At 35.5% G+C, this 22,418-nt stretch overlaps 2 protein-coding genes across 5 annotated transcripts in view; both read left to right on the plus strand.

Annotated features, from left to right (window-relative positions):
- Positions 1 to 11,279, plus strand: part of LOC121371754 (radixin-like) — a 29,219-nt gene extending 17,940 nt beyond the window's left edge. The window contains exons 10-15 of one of the 2 annotated variants that reach the window (XM_041497880.1): positions 738 to 901; positions 3,984 to 4,114; positions 4,393 to 4,553; positions 5,365 to 5,635; positions 8,148 to 8,245; positions 8,798 to 11,279. In XM_041497880.1, the coding sequence (XP_041353814.1) occupies positions 738 to 901; positions 3,984 to 4,114; positions 4,393 to 4,553; positions 5,365 to 5,635; positions 8,148 to 8,245; positions 8,798 to 8,962 (990 nt within the window). In that variant the 3' untranslated portion in view covers positions 8,963 to 11,279. The remainder of the gene's footprint in view (positions 1 to 737; positions 902 to 3,983; positions 4,115 to 4,392; positions 4,554 to 5,364; positions 5,636 to 8,147; positions 8,246 to 8,797) is intronic. The other variant, XM_041497881.1, reaches the window with a different exon arrangement.
- A 3,803-nt stretch (positions 11,280 to 15,082) lies between these two features.
- The window catches only part of LOC121371755 (brefeldin A-inhibited guanine nucleotide-exchange protein 3-like), a 78,861-nt gene continuing 71,525 nt past the window's right edge, over positions 15,083 to 22,418 (plus strand). For all 3 annotated transcript variants that reach the window (XM_041497884.1, XM_041497882.1, XM_041497885.1), the window contains exons 1-4: positions 15,083 to 15,253; positions 16,843 to 17,059; positions 18,639 to 18,772; positions 19,565 to 19,699. In XM_041497884.1, coding sequence (XP_041353818.1) covers positions 16,975 to 17,059; positions 18,639 to 18,772; positions 19,565 to 19,699 — 354 coding nt within the window. In that variant the 5' untranslated portion in view covers positions 15,083 to 15,253; positions 16,843 to 16,974. The remainder of the gene's footprint in view (positions 15,254 to 16,842; positions 17,060 to 18,638; positions 18,773 to 19,564; positions 19,700 to 22,418) is intronic.

The raw sequence follows: 22,418 nt of genomic DNA on the forward strand, positions 1-22,418 counted from the left end.
TCTCTTCATTTACATAAATTTATGAGAAATTTATTATGAGGATGGTAAGATATATTCTGAATTATTACATCGGTCATCTGTACAAGATTTAACCAATAATAATTTATGCAACATTTACTGTTTGCCATGAATTTATTAACTGGAAGTATTAAAAACAATTATGCCGAAAACAACTGATTTGTATGGCCTGGTTCTTGCACACAATATGAAACTTGAAGATGTCTATTATTTGGTTATGGACCTCAGAAAAAACACACTTTTATCACTTGTAATTGGTCACAAGTGTGTGTTCTTTGTTGGTAAATATTTAACTCTGGAATACCAGAAGAGACGATTTGTGGGTCCAAAAAGCTTATTGATCTTATCCTTATTCCTCTCATAATGGCCTTTGGCCATGTCTTGTAAATAAATAACAGAAGTTTCCTTTAGTAGCTGATATAGTTTGTTCTCTCTCTCTCAGAATCAGATGGGCGGGACGTAGCCCAGTGGTAAAGCAACTTTGTGGTTATAGGACAGTGGAGTAATACTTTGAATTTTGAAAGTGCAGATGTTTGTCCAGACTTCCACTGTTGGATTCCTGATTATATGTCTGCAAAGATAAAATGTATGATCTCGTTGCTAAGTTGATAGTTCATCCTGGCTTCATTATCATGCTACAAAAAGTTTTTGTAAATTTACTTTTCATTTTAGTACATGTCACAAGTTTAAAATGAGTAAAATATCAATTTGTATTGCAGGATTTTGTCTTTTATGCTCAACGGTTGCGGATAAATAAACGTATTCTTGCATTGTGTATGGGCAACCATGAACTTTACATGCGTAGAAGAAAACCAGACACGATAGAAGTGCAACAGATGAAAGCACAAGCAAGGGAAGAAAAACAGGCTAAACAAGCAGAAAGGTATTTTAGTTGTTTTATTCAAATGAAATTAGTGCAATATAAATGTTCTAATTTGAAAATTTTAACTTTAAAATTAACCTTTAGGATACAGGAAGTCAAATGAAGTAGACACTCAAGACTGCTTGTCTTTATTTCAGTAATCAAAATTATACACCTTTTTAAGCTCCTGTGATATTTTAGCTCAACAGAATGTCATTTTGAGAAATTGTAGCTCAACAGAATGTTATCATTTTGAGAAAGTGATTGTGTCACCTAATTTGATATATTCGACTGGTATAGTTACGCAAAGAATATCATGACATGTTGATTATAAGACTCCATCATATGTGGTCATGTGGGATAGAAAAGGTACACCTGAGGTGGTTGAGATTTCGACCTGGGACAAGGCTTGTAGAGTCCCTTGGTCTAAATTTTCACCACTGAGGGTGTACCTTTTTTAAATCCCACATGACCGCATATGATGGAGTGTTTTTCTCTCATTGATTCGGTAAATAACCATTATTTTACACGAATAGACCAAGATGGCTGAACAAATAACTTTTTTATTTGACCATTTTATCATAAATGCATGGCTGTTAACTGTCCGTTTTGAGACGGATTTCCGTTGTCAGAGAAATTGTGGAAATTATTTTTTCAGTCTTTTTTTTTCTTCTTTTTTTAAAAATGAGAATCACTTCGGCCGTTTTCGGTTTCCGTAATGTCAACCCGATCACTTCGGCCGTTTTCTTTGCCCCACTGACCCCCATTTAGGTACCTATCGATGGGTATAATCTACCATACATTTTGGGGCCGATGAACGGCCCCATTCCCCTAACGTAAATTCCCAATCCAATATCAAACCGTTTCCCAATAAAGATTCCCAAAGTTGCTCTTATCGCGGATACTTGAACTCGTAAAAATGTTTTAAAATTTAGCTAATTGTATATTTTTTTCGATTACGAACACGTGACGAACAAGTCTGACCTGGATATGCAAATTAGTTTTATCCTGTTTTGATACAGTCTGTTGTGTCGTAGTTTTTAGTAATAATGCCTACATTGTCTGATATAATACAGTTTTGGTAGAAGAATACAACTTTTTGTTTTAATTTATCCATTTGCGTTAACACATATTTGGGATCTATCGCAACACGTCCACTCCGCTATTTACATAGCCCGAACGGACGTAGAAAGTAAAGTATTGACTTATTGTGCACCCTGCACTATCATTTGCTGTGCTATTTTAAGCAGACGATCTTATTTTGTAAAAAGGTGTGTACATATGTTTCGTACTTTTTTTTCTTCAAATATTTTATTATTATTATTATTATTTAAAATAATTTTTGGTATGGTTTTTGTAATTAAAAAACAAACAAAACTTTACTACAGTAGTTGTAAATTAAGTGAAAAAAAACCCACCTTTAATTTAAATGTGCTACTCAGTTTAATTTAAATGTGCTACTCACTCCCTTTGAAGTAATGGCCGTACCCGATGTCACACCATGTGACGAACAGCACGTGCGAGTTTGAACACTGTTACAATGTAATAGTTCTGCTGGGAGATATTAGATTGTGTATTATAGATATTGAAACTTAATTAAAGTTGATCCGGTCAAATATAACATTTACCGACCAGCGGTATGTTACTTCTTTATTATTTACGATTGAATAATGGGGTCATTCGAGAACTACGCAACGTGCACCAAGGGGTGTGACAAAACATAAGTGGGGGGTGGGGTTGTGGTGGTGGTTATTGTGCAACGTAATGTTAATTCTTAAAGTAAAATGCAACCAGTCATTGCCATTTTGTTTTAACATATATATGTATTACTAAAGACCCAAAAGTAAAATATGACACGGTCACAAAACGTTACAAGGGTATTGAAACTGCAAGATTTTGCGTTACGTATTGTTAAATGACACAAAGATCAACAAAGGACTATTCAACATTTGCGTAATGCAGTATCAGACATTGGCTTTTACCTCAATTTTTATAGACTCCCTCCCCCTCCCCCTCCCATAATGAATTTTACAATAACACAAGGGCCACCTGATGTAAATATATTTGAATATTTGATTTGCCGTCCATCAGCTAGCGGTCACGCCTAAATAAATAATATCAGGTAATAATGCAAACTTTAAAAAAATGCCCGTACTAGGGCCGTAGCTTATGAAAGAACACCCCAGCAAATGTCAGCCTAATAGGACTATTTCCCAATGGCGGGAAATTTTTACCTTTTCGCTTATTAATAACTTTAAAAAGGTTTCTGTGTCGTATCCCACTACACAAGGTGCGCGCCACCACCGCCCACCCCACCCCCCCCACCCCAATTTAAAAAAAAAAAAAATCCTGCCTACGCCACTGCAGGACCCATCAAATTAATGTTTTTGTCCAATAAAAAAAATAACGGTGTGGAATCGGAGAAATACATGTTTAAAGTGGACTACAATTGTCATATAAAACATTACCATTTTGAATGCCCTGTACCTTGAAATTTCAGTCACAACATTTTACTTTTGTTAACAGCCATGTAAATGAACTACACTATCGTATTTGACATGTTCGTTTCATGTATTAAATCAAATTTAATACTACCAATTAACAAGATGTCTTTTAAAATTAAGGTTTTTATAACTAAATATTAATTTAAAAGGGTGTCTAATGACCTTGTGTCACCATCTCATTAAATGCAAACGCGTGGTATCCCATGTAAGATAGAAATTTCTTACATAGCTTTCTTTCATGTGATGGCTCTGTCCCATATACCTGAGGATGAGAAAAAAAGAATCAAATTAGCTACATTTACAAATCATCAGCCTCTTAGCATAATTGCCAAATTAATTTTTAGAGTTTTGGAGAAAATTTTTTTATACAGATATGATTTTTAAAAATAATTGAACAAGGATAAGAACAAAATTGTACTTAATTTCTGTTTTATCATCTTCTTCTTTTTTAATTCTCTTCTCTTCCCCCCCCCCCCCCATCCCCCATCCCCCCCATCCCCCAATGTTTCCTTTGCTAATTTCAATTTTTTGTGTACAGAAAACTACAGCCCTATTATTTGAGGAACATGCATATTTATTGCCTTTTTTATTTTTTATAGACGCCAGCTGGAACTGGCTCGAAGAGAACGAGCAGAGTTTGAGCGCCAGCAGAAAGAGCTTCAAGATAAAATTCGTATGATGGAAGAAGATAAACAGAAAATGCAAGAGGAGGATGAAAAGCGAGCCAAAGGTAGCCAATTTATCTAGATTAGACGCAATACACTCAATCGTACGCATTCACACAAACGTATTTAACTCAACACAACAATAATTCAACACTTATTTGTTTGTCACAAAATTGCTAGTTTACAAAATACCATAGGTTTTACTTTATTAGCAGATATCACATTCTTTTCATTATGTAATAAAATGAAATTAAGCTTGTAATTAAATATATATTTTTAAAAAAATTCCTCATTCATATAATAATGTATATGAATCTTTATTATTCTGTGGCCATTGTTTCAGCTCTGGAGGAGCTAGAGAGGAGGAACCGTGAGCAGGAAGCTCGTCTGGAAGAGATCAACAGGCTACATGCTGAACTGGAGGAGCAGAGACGCCAGACAGAGAACCTGCATCGCCAGATGAACGAGGCTCACCAGATGGAGGAGGAAGAGAAAGAGAGACTGGTTAGTGGATTTTCTTTTTCAGAGGGATGGTAAAGCACTCACTTGATTCACGGTAGGTCTGGAATCAATCCCTGTCTGTGTGCCCGATCTTTGTCAGTGGGCCCAATCTTCATCATTGGGGTATTTCTCATTTCAGGCAGTGCACCACAACTGGTATATCAAAGGTCCTGGTGTTTGCTATCCTGTCTGGGATGGTGCATGCTACTAATGGAAAAATGTAGCGGGTTTTCTTTCTCTTTGTTGAAATTACCAAATGTTGGACATCCAATAGCCGATGATTAATAAATCAATGTGCTCTAGTGGTGGTGTTAAACAACGAAACTTTCTAATTAAAACTATGTCAAAATCACCAATTGTTTGATCTTAATAGCCGCTGATTAATAAATAAATGTGCTCGAGTGGTGTCGTTGAACAAAAATCAAACTTTCTTCAGTTTGCAGACTTGTTCCCCTTCACTCTCCTTAGTCTAGTTCAAGGAGAGTAATTTTTATCTCTACTTAGCATGTGAATTTATATGATAATATCTTAAATGGCTTCCCATAATTTAAGTATGGGGAGGAATTAATAACTCCCTCTGGGTTTTTTTTTTTTCATGTTGAGATCCAAGTTTGTCCAATCATTTGTGAATCTCCAGTCACTTAATCTGCTTATCATTAGTCTAGATATCATAATAATGGTTAAGATTGACAAAGATGCTGATTAATTTTTTTAGCTAAAAGCTATATTTCTCTTGATGAAAAACATAAGTGAACCTATCAAAACATATTCCATTACTTAAAAATGACCAAATCCATTATGATTTGTATAATAGGCCCAGGAACTTGCTGCAGCCCAGCTGGTTTTACAAGAGAGAGAAAATGCTTTGGAAGAAAAGGAAGAAGTTGTGCGAACATTGCAGAGCGATTTGTCGACTACCCGACAACGAGAGGTTGACAAGGAGGCCGAACTGCAGCAGGAGCGACAGTATTTCTTGGAAAAAGAACAGGAAATGTTAAAGCAGCGAGAAAGTGAAATGCAGGAATTTCAGACAAGACAGGGTGACCTCATGGAACAGATGGACAATGATGAAAGTAGAGAATATGGTATGTGTCCTACCAAAAAATAAACATTAAATCCATACCTAACATAGCTTTAGACTACTGGATTAGTTTTTGACAAAAAATATTTTGAGGGGGGACAACTCTTGCTTGCATATTTTAACTTAAAGGGTTATAAATACAAAATGTTCATATACTGATCTTCTTAAAAATGCAACACTCACAATACTAAACATTTCATAATTCAATTAATAAACAGACTGAAATCAACTGCATATCATAACTCATTACAAATTAATATTTAATGTCTGTAAAGTTGTCATGTAAGTCTCCATTTATCACGGATGAGCAATATTGAGTATGGCTGCCACATGATCCAATTATTATTGCTTAGCAGCAGGTGGGGGAAGGTTATGTCACATTCATTCCATAGATGTTTAAGCAGAATCTATGGCATTGCTGTTTCTCATCTGTAAGCACTACTAGATGAGCCTAAATGTTTGGGAAGGGACTATTATTATGGAAAACACCATTACGAATGTGTTGTTGCATTAATAGTAAAACAACTTGTGCCACGATCCTTCAGAGAAGATAGATCAACATGGATCTTGTCAAACATATTTGCAACTGTGACATGACTATGCAAGAGCTCTTTCTCTGTCCACCAATCCCAACCCCCATCGACTTAGTAATGTCCGAAAAAAAAAAAAAAAACCCCAGGTGAAAATGGTTTTAGGCGGCTGTTACCATCTACTATGAAAGCCAAGTGACCTAAACAAGTTGACTTCCAACGTCTAACAATGACACAATTTAATTAATGTATCTTAAATATTAACAACATACATTAATTACCAGCTAATACTAAACAATCAGGGACGAACTTTCAAATGCATGTCATCATGCACAAATTACATTAAAATACCAACATTAAGCATGTATTCATTTATTAAATAGGTTTTGAAAAAATGAGAACCATGAATGAAACTTAACATGAGCATAACTTCACGAACATTAACACATTATGCTCAGATGTGTAGTTTATTTTATCCTGCAACCACTGTATCTATTGACAGATTATGATGACCGATTAAAGCAAAGTCGTAAACTAATACTAGCAAATTATGACTTTTGATGTCACTCATATGGCATCATGCATAGCTATATTTCAAAATTGCTCAGTAGACCTCTAGGTGGCTGAAATAACAGTAATAATAGCTTTTCCCCTTAATTTTTATGGCCTGCACGATAAAGATGATGATCCGCAGAGCCTCGCATTCTTCACAGGATAAAGCAGATATCCGACATCATTAACTATGAAATGTTTGTACAATGAGAGGGTTTTTTTTTAAGTGTTTCAGTAATATGTGCCACGGATAAGTATTATTAGTCCCCTTCTAGTCCAACCGGAGGGGACTGTAGGTTTCATCTCCGTCGTCCTATCAAATCCGTCCATCTGTCCCACGTGTTTTCCGGATGTTTTTTTTTTTTCAGAATGCCTTCAGGTATTGAGCTGAAATTTTGTGTATAACTTCATCATGTACTATCAGGGTCTTTGCCAGAGGGTAAAACTGGTATGGCGCCATACCCAATTTGTTTTGCAGATTTTATTTTTTTAAGTTTACCTCTTGAGAAAATTAATCACTCTTGTCATTACTGTATGATTTTCTTAACCCTAATCCTAAACTTAACCCATTTTTTCGCGGTACAGTCTCCCATACTCTGTTGATTGTGGTCGCATTCAATTTCATAGCGCCATACCCAAAAATTTCTTTTTGGCAGAAACACTGACTGTTAAAGATCAAGTTTGACTTTCATGATGATTTACCCATTAGTCACAGAACGAGATGTGAAATTTTTTAATGGAATTTTTGCAATACCCGAAAGATTAATTTTTGTATATAGCTTTATCATTTGAATATAGCTTTACAGATCAAGTTAAAGGTTCTTGGTGATTCACTTTTGAGAATTATGGCGTTTGAATATAGGAGATAAGAAAAAAATTTGAGCTGGTAGGGGACATATACTCTCAAAATGCTTGTTTCTCTGGTATTTATGATTTTTTTTTTTTTATATTGCTACACTGTTGGTGTTTAAAAAGTGAAAAAAGTTCAGAAAGTCTGGCTTTTCATGCATTTGTGGCCTGATAAGTATTTATTTGCTGTCATTCTCTATCACTGTCTTGCTGACCATTATTCATTTTAAAAACTCCTATTCATTTCCCAATATTTTATGATGATGTTGGTAAAATTATCAAAATTTAAAACATGAAATTAGCTGTCACAAACGGCTATCAGTTCCTCAAAACAATAGATGGATGCCATTTTTGACAAGCCAAAATATTAACCAAAAAGTATTTTAATCATGGGATTATCAGTTTTTTAAATGAAAAAGTAAATCGGTAGATCTGTGGTGGAAAATGAGATTTGGCAAATACACACTGTAGTCTTGCATCCTGGAGTAAAATATCTTGCCTGCAATATCCCGACGGTTAACTTAATTGTTTGATGTATGCAATAAGAAATTAACATTAATATTAATAATATTTTTATGTTTTTAGCAGGTGGCGACCTCCAGGTGTATGAAAATGCACCCCGTCCAGAGGAGCAAAGAATCACACATCAAGATAAAGATAAAGCACTAAAACAACAGCTGCAGGTATGTATAGCACCTGTTTGGTTAGTAAGTTAGCAATGAAGCAATTGTGTAAATATGATACCATAGTTTTGATGCAGTTAATACATCATGTATAAAGCAACTATTTTTTTTATTATTGATAACAGAAATAATTTGCAATGTAATGACTTTAAAATAAAAAGTATGCATTTTGTATAAGCATTGTTCTTGTCAATAAACTGCACCTGTTACATAAAGAACATCGTGTTGCTGAATAAAACAACTATTGGTATTCACACTGTGCAGACATGCACTAATTGGTTCCATGTATTCTATGCCATCTTTGTATTGCTCTGAATATTTATTGAAATATTTTTTTTTATCTACATGGGTGTAGTTTTCTCTGTTGATTATATTGTCTGTAAACGATCCGGACCCACTGAATGTTGAAAAAAATCTCTTGAATTAAATTTGAATGAATGTTATTTGATCATTAGTGCATTCAGTAATTTTAATTTTTTTTAGTACCGTATTTAAAAAACTAATATCTAACCAACTGTTTACATTCTTCAACTTAACTATTATTATTTACAGACTTTGAGTCAAGAATTGAAAGACGCTGAGCTTACTGAGAAAAAGACCAAAAATGACATTCTACATGAGGGTAATGTGAAACAAGGTCGTGACAAATACAAGACATTAAAACAAATTAGGCAAGGAAATACAAAAAGAAGAGTGGATGAATTCGAGTGCCTGTGAATAAACCGTTCAGCCTTATTCCTGATCAACTGTTAAAATGAATGGGGTGGTATATGCAGATCATCTGACTGGTGCAGCACATAACCCATGTTCTTCCGGCTGGCTATCTGAAGTGCTTTCGAGAGGCAGTTCATGGCGTTATTTTTGACCAGTCATCACTACTGTTATGTAATCCATGTTAATAAACTAACAAAACAAAACATTTGCATGTCCATCTTTCATGATGGGGAAACGTTTAAAAACAAAAAAAGAAGAAAAAGACTGATCTTCAACATATTTTATTGAGCAAATCATCTGATTGAAAACAATGCTGGGTATTTTATGTAATTTGAAAGAGCAATCAAAATTACAAATTATTTTGCATAGGAGACTGGGTTACGCAGGTTTTGTAATATGGAACTTTTCATTTCATAATGTATTCTGACACCATTTTTGTACCGTGACTCAATATTTTGTAACCAGATTGTACAGATTATTATTGCGTTCTACAGATCTATATTATTTTTATGCTTGTTTTATTTACAGATTATAGTCCTATCTGGTAAGACAGGTGAAAATGGTTACAACTTTGACAGTTACTATTAACCCTATAAATATTTTATTAAAACTATTAATTTTTAAGGTTGATATATTTTGATACAGTTTACATCCATGATGCCGGTTTCTGAGTGCTTGAAATAGCATGTTGAAAGTGACAAATTCATAACCACTATGCTGTCATGGTAATATAAATTGGTGCTTGGCAGCACTATTGGCAGCAACAGTGTTGATCAGGACTTAAAAAGTGTTATTTGGCCCCAACCAGTGCCAAACACTGGGCAGTTAAAAGCTAATTAATTTATGAATATCAAAATGTGGCCTTTATTGAAATATAATTGTTTCATGTAGGCAGTTTTGTTGCCAACTTTCTTGCATATGATAGAAGTGCCATTCTGACAGGTTTAAAAAAAAACGGTATTATAATTTCACAATCGGGAAGGTATCGGGTGTTACCATGTCACACCCAATCTTGATACAAATGTAAAGAATGGTACTGGCATTGAAAGAATGAATAGTACGGTCTTGCCTCTTATTGGCTGTCATTTGTTTCTTAGCAAATTTGAATTAAATTACTTGTAAACCCCACCATGTTTATCTGGTCATGATGAAGCCAATTTGTTACAAATTTTTCAAAATCAACATTGGGTCCCAGATGGTAATTACTGCACATTATGCAAAATAGTCTTATAGAATGTGTAAGGTTGGAGATTTTACAACTAAATATTAAATACGGTGCATTTTCTAGCAAAAATAGTCTTAGTTAGAGGCGGCATCAGTGGTGTGTTTGGGTGCAAATTTTGTTGACCAACTCTTGATTTGTGCTCTAATAATTGGTGCTGAATTAAAATTAATCAATTTCCATTTTGATCATTTTATCACCAAATAACCAGATTTTTTATGATTGTGATTAACCATTCATTACTCAGGTCATATTTATGTAGCGATAGTGTTGAGTATTGCAATCCAATCGTGGTCACTGGGCCAAAACGAACAAAATTTGTTTTAAACCAAATCATTTGCACCATTTATAATTGCACAGTGGTTGTCACCAAAGACATAATGGGAGAACAAATAACATGAGTTGAAACCTTTTGAACCAAATCGTACTTATTTGTTAAAGATAATGTTCTGTAGTTTCAAGTAGCTTTTGGGGATAGGCAGGAATACTTGTTGCGAGTTGCAATAATCTTGGTTCAAAGAAATATATAAATATATATATTTGTATATATATATATATATATATATCTCTGTGTGTGTTTATGTACATGTGTACATAAAGCTTAATGGTAATTAAATCCAAATGCAACATGAATATGTTAATAAAGATTGTACAGAAACATTTTCAAAGATTTTTATTCTTGTATTTAAAAAAGAGAAAAAGGTATGTAAAAAGTTGAATATTGGTTTGTTACTGGTACTTTTTGTGAAAAGGTAAATTATAATTACCTGTAACTTCACAAGATATGGCTGGTTCGTGTCTTGAATAAAACTAAACTGAACAGATAATTTTTGATGCAGTAAGCAACAATATGGTTAATATGGTGAATAGATTATTGTTATAGGCCTACCTTGATATGCCAGTTTTATACTACTGTTTACCTTTTATTGTGCTTTGAAAGAAAATTAATTAAATATTGATGCGTTAAAATATAAAAATTTCTGTTAATTTAAGTGTCAAAAAAATAGATATTTAATGCAGATAAGTGTACCAGTTATGTCTCGAAACCAATATGCTTCAACTTCATGGTTGGAAAATAAAAAGTATATAAAACTTAAATGTATTTTTGTTGATATGAAGTAGTTAATTTTGTAAAACTGATTCAACAGTATTACAAATCGGTTGGGTTCAACTATATGGACTGAAGAAAGATGTTGTAAAACTTGAATTTATGTGAAAGTTTGACCGACAGCACAATGAGGCTAGCTCAAAATGAGCAGAATCTTTTCACATTACTATGTGTCCAAAAATTGAAGGACATAGTTTGTTCATTACTTGACCCAATAAATGGATGATGAACAAACATGAGTATATGAAAAATGACCCAGGTAGTTATTGTACTGTCGTTTGCACGATGGTCTAAAAGCAGTGGATTCTGCCCCTCTAGGCCCATTTTGATATTTAAATACATTGGCGTGGGATGCCACAGGGGGGGGGGGGGGACCGGAATCTTGGTGGGTGGTAACCTATGTGATGCGCTTTGTTTTTTACTTGGAAATAAATGGATATCGAAAATAAATATGAAAAAATATATTAACAGTAGCCTTTCACTGTCAGCAAGCCCTAGGCGTTTTGCATTAAAATCTGAGGCAGTGTCATATGGTACCCTTAAGGATGAGATCCCTTGCACTGGGTTAAGCGCATGCTTGATGCGCTACTAGGATCGATTCGATTGTGAGCCATTACAAGTTCCAGTCTGCACCACGATTGGCATATCTGAGGCAGTGTCATATGTTACCCTGTTTGTGAGATGTTGCATTTAACATCCCTTGCTACTAACACTGTCAGAATTACCAAATGTCTGACAGTCAGTAGCCGATGATTAATATACTACTCAAAAGAATTTAAGGGTAAAAAATGTATAACTAAATAAGTTTCAGAGTATTATATTGATGATGTAAACTACACCAAAAATTTAATTTATTGTTCCATATTTACAAAAAAACACAAATAAACGTCACTGTATACAAGAAAGTCACATGACATGCTGTCAAAGTTGAAGGTTGTCAAACATGGATTTTACACATTAGAACATTCGTTTAATAGTGTGTGAATCCACCCCTGGCGCGAATACACTCGACACATCGTTGCCTCATGCTGTTGGTCAGACGTCTGAAGAACTCTTGGGGAATGGCCTGCCACTCTGCCATAAGAAGTTGACCCAGATCATGAAGGTTGGCCGGAGGGGCATGGTTATCCCGAACTCTCCTGCCTAATTCGTCCCAGGAGACTATTGGGGCCAAGTCAGGCGAATATGCTGGCCAAACCATCCTGGCGATACCTTGTTGTCTGAGAAAGTCCGTTACCACCCTGGCGCCGTGGGGTCTGGCATTGTCATCCTGCAGAACTGCCCCCCCCCCCCCCCCCCCCCCCCCCGCCGCCGCCAATCTGCTGAAGGCCTGGGAGAATCAACGGCCGGATAATCTCATTCAGTTACCGGATTCCATTCAGATTGCCATCCACTACATAGAGGGGGGTCCTGTGGTGGATAGAGATGCCGCTCCACACCATGACGCTGCCACCACCGAACCGGTGACGTTGTCTAACGTTAACGTCAGCGAAGCGCTCCCCAGGACGTCTGTAGACACGAACCCGACCGTCGTTGAACTGGAGACTAAACCTGGACTCATCAGTGAACATCACTCGACCCCACTGAACACGTTGCCACCGCAGATGAAGTGTGCACCAGTGACGTCTGGCCGTTCTGTGACGTGGTAGGAGTGGTGGTCGAACAGCCTGGCGACGGCAGCGTAGATTATTGGCCCTCAGACGATTGCGTATGGTTTGATCAGACACTCGAGTTCCAGTCGCAGTCCGCAGATTGTCACGTAATCTGCGTGGTGGTTGTGCGTTGACGTAGAGCCATATTGGTGATGTAGCGGTCCTCTCTATTTGTAGTGCTTCGGGGTCTTCCCGAACGTGGACGATTTCGAACAGAATTCGTTGCTTGGTACCGTTGCCACAGTCGGCCAACGACACTGACTGACACCAAGTCTCAGAGCAGCATTTCTTTGTGTATTGCCATTCTGAAGCCAAGCAATAGCCCTTCCTCGATCTTCGATAGTCAGTTGAAGTCGTACCATTGTCGAATTTGGAGTGTGCACCGTACACGAACGCAAGCTCCAATTATAAGGAAATTCAGCATTGGGAACATGGAATACACGTGCAAAGCGTGCAAATGAAGCGCTTTGTGAAAAAACACGTTATGGGCACTTAGCAGACCTTTCGCTTTCGCCCTAATTTACGTGCAAATGTAAGCATGTTTTCGCCATTAGAACTAGTCGACAGTGTCAATGACAGTGAATTTTAATTCATTTATGGGTTGCTTAGACCCACTTTCGTCAAAATGGAACAATACCATGCGTGACATTATGGTCTAGCTAATATAATTGACATTCAGAAAATAATGTCGAAAATATCGTCTGACCCTTAAATTCTTTTGAGTAGTATAAATCAATGTGCTCTAGTGGTGGTAAACATTAACGTTTAAAGGGACATTCCCGAGTTTGCTGCATTGTAAGATGTTTCCCACTAATAAAATAGTTCTACGAATAAACTTACATATTAAATATATTTTATGGTTTAGAATATCAGTGTCTGTATATTCAATGTGTTTCTGTTCGTTTCTGGTATTTTAAGTAGTCCAAACTGGATTTTGTCTTCAAATAATTTCGTACGTACGAAAAAATTATATTTTAGGAAAAAAAGAGAAATTTAACCTAGTACAAATATTATAACTATCAGAAACACGTTTAATATACAGCTACTAATATTTTATGCAGAAAAATGTATTTGATATGTAATCACAATCGTCAAAAAGTCTTTGTTAGTCGATAACATCTTAAAATTTGCAGCACTCAGGAATGTCCCTTTAAACTGACCTTTTTAAAGTATATTTCACCATTATATATTCGACAACGGTGTTCATTTTACGACACCGAGAGAAAGGTTGGGGGGGGGGGGGGGTTGGAGAGGAGAGAGAAAGATGTCACTGGATCTAACCCCCAGGAAAATAAGTGTTTTTGAAGTAATATTTTCTTTTTTGTGATACAACTGGGACACGTCCAGTCTACAGGACAGCAGGTTTGTAGGAATTTGTGTGTGCGTGCGTGCGTGTGTGTGTGTGTATTTGTGTGTGTGTGTATTTGTGTGTGTGTGTGTGTGTGTGTGTAAAATATAGCATTAAACATCACTTTAGTCGGTAATTATGAAATGGTCTCTGGATAAAAAAAAAGGTCTATATTAGTTAAAATCGACGTACGTTTGATTTGTGATCTCCATACGTAAAACTTAACATACTAATTAATTTAATTACAGCTGAAAGACTATTATAATTTATATAAATATCTTAAAACAATAAACAAACTGAACAGAAAATAACAGGTGACCATCATAGATGTGCATAATGGGTAGAGCCTATGCTGCATGTATATAATACGGTATCTTTTAATATAGGAGAGCGGGGTAAAGCTCTCGCTTGAAGTTAGGATCGACCCCCGTCAACGGGCCCATTGATCTATTTCTCGTTTCAGCCAGTACACCATGATTTGTATCAAGCGGCTTGGTACGTGCTATCCTGTCTGGGATAGTGCATATGAAAGATCCATTGCTACTAAGACTATATATGTGAAAATTACCATCCAGTGTATGGTTAATAAATGGTTAATAAATCAATGTGCTCTAGTGGTGTCGTTAAACAAAACACTTTTAAAATGTCCATTCCTTGTAAGGCTACGACATTGGTTTTGTAATGTAAGGGAGATAATTATTGCTTTTTTTAAAATTTGTGAATGGTAGAAGGAATATTGGAATTTACGAAGACATAAGCGGCCAAAATTAGTTGTCTGCATGAATTGAATGTCGAATGTACAGGTGTGCATTTTTGTTAGTGGTTTTAGGATTAGTAAACATATCGCATATGTACCAAATGAGCTGTTATAACACTAAGTGACATTTTGTTTAAGCACATCACCATAAGCAGTGGACATTATATCAGCGGATTGTCCACACGAAGCATACAGCTGTCACTGTCGGTGAGAAAATCAATTCACTGTCTGTTTTGGACTACATTTTATGCTCTCTTTTTTTTGAAACTCCATTTGTGTTTGTTCGATTTTTGTAAAACTTGATTATTAACATTTTGATTTGAACAAGGTTTATCTGAATGCTAAAAAAAAAAGGACTGAATATGTTTTCTAAAGTACTACTACAGTGCTGTCCGATGTATCGGCGCACCTAAGCTTTCAAGGACCATTTTCTATGTGAACATTGTAAAATATTTAATAAAATGCGTCTCTCACCAATGAAGAAGTGCATAATCTGAAATATACTACAAACTGTTTTATGTCTGTAGTAAATAAACATTTTGAAATGATGCATAAATATAGGCACCCCCTTGTATCCAAAACGATTTGCATGTCCGGTGATTCGGCGCAGTAGATGTAGATCATTGACCCCGCTATTTATAAACCGCCCATGACCTCACTTGTAGCCCATAAATGCTACACTATTGTCCCAGAATTATTTTAGTACTTTTTTGTTTTGTCTTGTTAAAAATATTACTATGAAAATTAACGATCACATATGACCCATCTCATGATCAGTTTCGGAATCGTTTTCTTGAGTGGCACAGTACTGCAGATGCATACATGCCTACATGGATTTTATTTTTCTCGGGTAGATTGTGCACACACGTGGATCTTATTTCGCTTTTATTTTTTATAACAATGTGACAATTGTGAACTGGAATGACTGTCATTTAAGGTGTAAAATTTTCGTTTTGTTTGCATTTGCCTGTGTTTTCTTTTGCGGTTTAAATAAAAAAAATAACCGAACAAAAATAATTACATTTATACTGTTTACTATAATTTTTAAAATGCGGAAAAGGTGTTTTTAGACTGGTTTTAACATTCTTAATTAATATCATTAAGGATACACGAAAACAGGTGAATGATTTATTTTGAAATTATTATATAATTATTGATAATTCTAAAATAAAAAAAATTAATTGCACCCTTAACAATAAATATGTTGATACTTGATTAACCATTGAAAAAGGAATTAAACTTTAATTCGTTAAATACTCCGACAACATGACAACTTCCTAAGCATACTCAAGCAAAATACCAAGTGCGCTGAATCACCGGACGCGCCGATACACCGGACACGGGGGTATAACTCTTTTAAAGGGACATTGACACATTCCTGAGTTTTCTCCATTGTAACAATGATTGTAAGATGTTTCCGACTAACAAAATATTTCTACAATTAAACTTACATATTAGATATTTTTTTTAATTTAGAATACCAGTGTCTGTATATCCAATGTGTTTCTGGTCGTCTTAATATTTCTAAGAAGCTCAAACAGGATTTTGTTTTCAAATTAACAAATAATTTTGTACGTATGAAAAAACTATATTTTAGGGAAAAAAAGGAAAATTAACCTAGTACAAATATTAAAACGATCAGAAACACGTTTAATATACAGACACTAATATTTTATGTAGAAAAATGTATTTGATATGTAATTACAATCGTTAAAAAGTCTTAGTCGATAACATCTTAAAAATTGCAGCAAACTCGGGAATGTCCCTTTAATTTGTGTTTTATATATTTTTTTTAGACAGAATCATCTGAGAATGTAAGGCTTAAAATACAGTATGCAGTATTCAGTGTTGAAAATGAAGTATGCCTATTAAAGCTGTTTATGCAGACTAATGCAGAACAGTTGTTCTGATCTACATTAGAAGTTGTGATGGAAGATGTGCTACGACGACTGCACAGAGATGCAGCAGCTCCTAAAATGGTTACAATCAGGACGGCATGCACAGCTGCTATTGGTAAGCACAACATAACCTTGATTTAATGCCCACTAATGTACTGATGTATTTTTGGCGTTATATCGAGTTGGCAGTATAATGAGGGTGCCTTGGGTTTACTACCAAAATATTTTGTTTGAAGTTGCTGAATGTCATATTTCAAATAAAACTAACAAATAGTAACAAAAGAAATAAAAATAAAAATGAGAACAACCAGGTAAGAAATTATCAAATATTTTATGTATTTATAAACTTTGTAAGTCAGTGTATTTTATACATACATATTTTCACAACAGAATTCATTTAACTGTGAAACTCACTTAATTTTCTCTAACTAGTCTTTTTTCTTCTTTTTTTTTTAAGTCCAGAATTTTGTTCTGCTATGCATGTAAAACTACGAATCTCATCCAAACGTGTTTGAAATGCTGTCAGAAAGTCAATGTCCAAATCAAAATAATGTTGATTCCTTTTTACAAAACGAATTACAGTTTTAATGGCATCCCGGGCACTGGCCACTGACAGAATGGACTCCAGTTCAGTGTCGGACTCTTCTTCCTGGTTATCGCACATTTTGTCAGAAGTTACACTTTAAACAATCTACTTATCACTTACACTGGCAAATGTCTCAACCTCTTTATCAGCATTGACAAATTCATCAAAGTCCATTCTTGTAATGCTGTCGTTTCATTGGCTGGTGCTTAAAGCAACTCTGTGTGAGGCTTTCGAGGAACAACACCTGTATGAATCCAATAATGTTTGATAGTCATGGCACTGGCAATGTCACAGGCTTGTTTCATAAAACAAATGCCGTCACTTTGTGGTAACTGGAGATCTTTACCTGTCTTGTTGTCATCAATGCACTGTACCAGTTGTTGAAGTTGCATTCGCCTGCACTTCCCCATAAAAGTTTGAATAATGCCGGCATCATGGTTGTTGAGAGAAAGTGAATTTTAGTGTTTGACAGTTTCTTTGAGTGATATGGCTTGATGCATTATCCATGAGTAGCAAAATCTTTCTTTTCTGTCATTTTATTGTGGTGTTCAAGTTTGTCAAATAGCATGCTAACAATTCTCCATTCATCCATGCTTTTTTATTTGTCTTGTAGTCAGTCAAATAGTGTGCTAACAATTCTCCATTCATCCATGCTTTTTTATTTGTCTTGTAGTCAGTCAAATAGTGTGCTAACAATTCTCCATTCATCCATGCTTTTTTATTTGTCTTGTAGTCAGCGTACAAGTCCACATTGAAGGTTTTGAAACATCTAGTCTTTGCTGATTTACCCATCACTACGCTTTAAATCCATTTTGCTGTAATGGAATGCACATTGGTGCCATCATATTTATCCGAATGCTGAGTAGCAAATCGCAATGGGGCACTGGTCTTAATACGCTCAAATACAATACAATGTACATAAACTGCCCATGGCTCTGGGATGTAGCTCTGAACAGTTCAGGGGGATTATATTGTGGTGTTATTATAAATGTCCCTATTTGGAGTGCTTGTCTCTAATATGAGGGTCACTAATTCATATTATCTGAACTTCTTTTATAAGTAACAGTTCATAAAATATGTAATTGATTGCTTTGTATTTATTTGATAGAAATGCTGGAAAATGAAGAACTGTCATCCAAGATACCTGCATGTGATCTCCGAGAAAAATGTCTGGAACCATTACAGCTAGCTCTGGAGTCAAGAGCGAAGAAGTTGTCTGTTCATGTGATTGCTGGGTTACAGGTAAGAGAATATTCCTGCTGTGCCACAGATTACACTACATGCAGAAATACTCAAATAGCACATTTTTTTTTTTTTTTTAAATAACTTTAATTCTGGATGTAATAAATGTGTAACAAAAATGACATTTGGAATTTACATGAAAGAAAATATTTCATGGACAAGAATAATTGTTGGTCCATTTAAGGATTTTCTATTATTTCTTTTACGTTCATTAGGGTATGAACCACAAAATCATCTGCAAACTGAATAGTTGAAGCTGTTGAAACAAATTTGCGGATGATTTTTGTTTTGTTTTGTTTATACCCAGATGAACATAAAAGACAATCAATGTAATTAAATTTGAGACATACTTGCTGATAACAGAACTTAAAGGTCATATTTTATTATGAATAATGTTTTTGGTTCTAAACAATAATGCTCAATAGGACAAATTACACATATATAAAGTGACATTGTTATTTTTAAAGAAAACAATTGTAATGAAATAAATTTTATGAATATAATGAAAATTTAATTATTTAAATATCACTTCACTTGAAATTTGTGTTTGTTGTTTCTTCAGTTGTAAAATGACTTGTAATAAGATAATAACCATATAATATAGGCAAAGTTTGAGTCATCATAAACAAATGGTTTTCTATCTCAGTTTTTATCAGTGATTTTCTCTCATCATTTTTTTCAAATAGGATAATAGAAAATAAAATGCACTGGATTGCACCATGTGAATATTTTGTTTAAAATATTGTATAAAAATTAAATCCATATTAAATAAAAAAAATTTTTTATTGACAGCAAATTCTAAAAGATGAAAGATTTCAGTCAAACATTGAAGTGGACGATGAGGAAAAATGGCTGCCTGTCCAAGTTCTGAATGCAGTCTACTTCACCCCGAATCTACCTGAGGAGGCACAGGTGGAAATAATGAAGGTAGACAGACTGAACGATTGTAATATACAATTTTGTATATTTATCTAGTATATACATTTGTTCCATTACTGAGCAGTTGAAATAAATTTTCATAACCATTGTATGTAAAATCTGTTGATGTTCCAATGATCAATTCTAATAAACAAATTGATCGATTTTGCTCTACTGATGTGATGATTGATAGTAAAAATCCATAATTGATTGTATGGGAAAATGTTAACTAACTTTAGATAAATATGTTGGGATTGTTTATTCACCATAACACCCAATAGCCGATGTATTTTTTATGCTGGGGTATCGTTAAACATTCATTCGTTCATTTATGTCGGGGTTGAAGCTTGATTTTGTATGTAAGTATTTGTTTATAGTTCTATTTCTTAGAAATTAAAAAACTAGATCATCCAAGCTAATTAATTTTATGAGATGACATGCAAAACCTATGGATGTCAATAATTGACAGTTACCAATATTGGGATTTTGCCAAAAATAAAGGCAAAATAACTTCACTGAGGAAGCATTAATAAAGAGAAGGAAGAGATGAAATTGAAATTCATATTTTGTATTTTATTAACATTACATATTTGTATGCAGGTTTTTTTCTCGGAAACCTAAAACTAGATAACCAATCTAACTGAGTTTTTAAAATCATGTGCATAACCTATAGATGCAAATAATGACAGCAGTGTTCTCGCTGCTTCATTTAATGATGATAACTAGTTTAACGTGCCTGTCACGTACTATTAACCAGGAGGAACAACAGAACTCGGAATAAATTTAAATACTAATTTATTTTAAAACAACATATGTATATATATACTACTCAAAAGAATTTAAGGGTCAAAAATTTATAACCAAATAACTTTCAGAGTGTATTAGATTGATGATGTAAACTACACCAAACATTTTATTTATTGTTCCATATTTACAAAAAAACACAAATAAACGTCACTGTATACAAGAAAGTCACATGACATGCTGTCAAAGTTGAAGGTTGTCAAACATGGATTTTACACATTAGAACATTCGTTTAATAGTGTGTGAATCCACCCCTGGCGCGAATACACTCGACACATCGTTGCCTCATGCTGTTGGTCAGACGTCTGAAGAACTCTTGGGGAATGGCATGCCACTCTGCCATAAGAAGTTGACCCAGATCATAAAGGTTGGCCGGAGGGGCATGGTTATCCCGAACTCTCCTGCCTAATTCGTCCCAGGGGTTTCTCTATTGGGGCCAAGTCAGGCGAATATGCTGGCCAGTCCATCCTGGCGATACCTTGTTGTCTGAGAAAGTCCGTTACCACCCAGGCGCGGTGGGGTCTGGCATTGTCATCCTGCAGAACTGCCCCGCCGCCAATCTGCTGAAGGCCTGGGAGAACCAACGGCCGGATAATCTCATTCAGATAGCGGATTCCATTCAGATTGCCATCCACCACATAGAGGGGGATCCTGTGGTGGATAGAGATGCCGCCCCACACCATGACGCTGCCACCACCAAACCGGTGACGTTGTCTAACGTTAACGTCAGCGAAGCGCTCCCCAGGACGTCTGTAGACACGAACCCGACCGTTGTTGAACTGGAGACTAAACCTGGACTCATCAGTGAACATCACTCGACCCCACTGAACACGTTGCCACCGCAGATGAAGCGTGCACCAGTGACGTCTGGCCGTTCTGTGACGTGGTAGGAGTGGTGGTCGAACAGCCTGGCGACGGCAGCGTAGTGCTTCGGGGTCTTCCCGAACGTGGACGATTTCGAACAGAATTCGTTGCCACAGTCGGCCAACGACACTGACTGACACCAAGTCTCAGAGCAGCATTTCTTTGTGTATTGCCATTCTGAAGCCAAGCAATAGCCCTTCCTCGATCTTCGATAGTCAGTTGAAGTCGTACCATTGTCGAATTTGGAGTGTGCACCGTACACGAACGCAAGCTCCAATTATACGGAAATTCAGCATTGGGAACATGGAATACACGTGCAAAGCGTGCAAATGAAGCGCTTTGTGAAAAAGCAAGTTATGGGCACTTAGCAGACCTTTCGCTTTCGCCCTAATTTACGTGCAAATGTAAGGATGTTTTCGCCATTAGAACTAGTCGACAGTGTCAATGACAGTGGATTTTAATTCATTTATGGGTTGCTTAGACCCACTTTCGTCAAAATGGAACAATACCATGCGTGACATTATGGTCTAGCTAATATAATTGACATTCAGAAAATAATGTCGAAAATATCATCTGACCTTTAAATTCTTTTGAGTAGTATACATATAGAATCCCCACACACGCTTTCATACTTTCTTTCAACCACATACTCCACACACCATTATCTCACCCCAACCCATAATACACAAAATAATGAAAAAGAAACCAAATAAAACAATATTATGTCGTCACATAATATTGTTTATAAGTTAACCAATAAAGTTCAAACTTCAGAGCTTTGATGCTTTAAAAAAATTTTTTTTTTAAAATGTCTCATTTACCAAGTTAAATGAAAGCATAAGTCATTTTACCACCATTACTTAGTCTGAATAAACAACAATATGTCTTAAATCACGATATCATTTAAATCACCATGTTTCAACATCAATTTCACCATGTTCTCATTCCACTGAGGAATACACCATGTTATCATTCCACTGAGAAATTCACCATGTTCTCATTCCACTGAGAAATCCACCATGTTCTCATTCCACCAAGAAATCCACCATGTTCTTATTCC

The sequence above is a fragment of the Gigantopelta aegis genome, chromosome 4 (genome assembly GCF_016097555.1).
Source record: "Gigantopelta aegis isolate Gae_Host chromosome 4, Gae_host_genome, whole genome shotgun sequence".
Classification (NCBI taxonomy): Eukaryota; Metazoa; Mollusca; class Gastropoda; order Neomphalida; family Peltospiridae; genus Gigantopelta; species Gigantopelta aegis.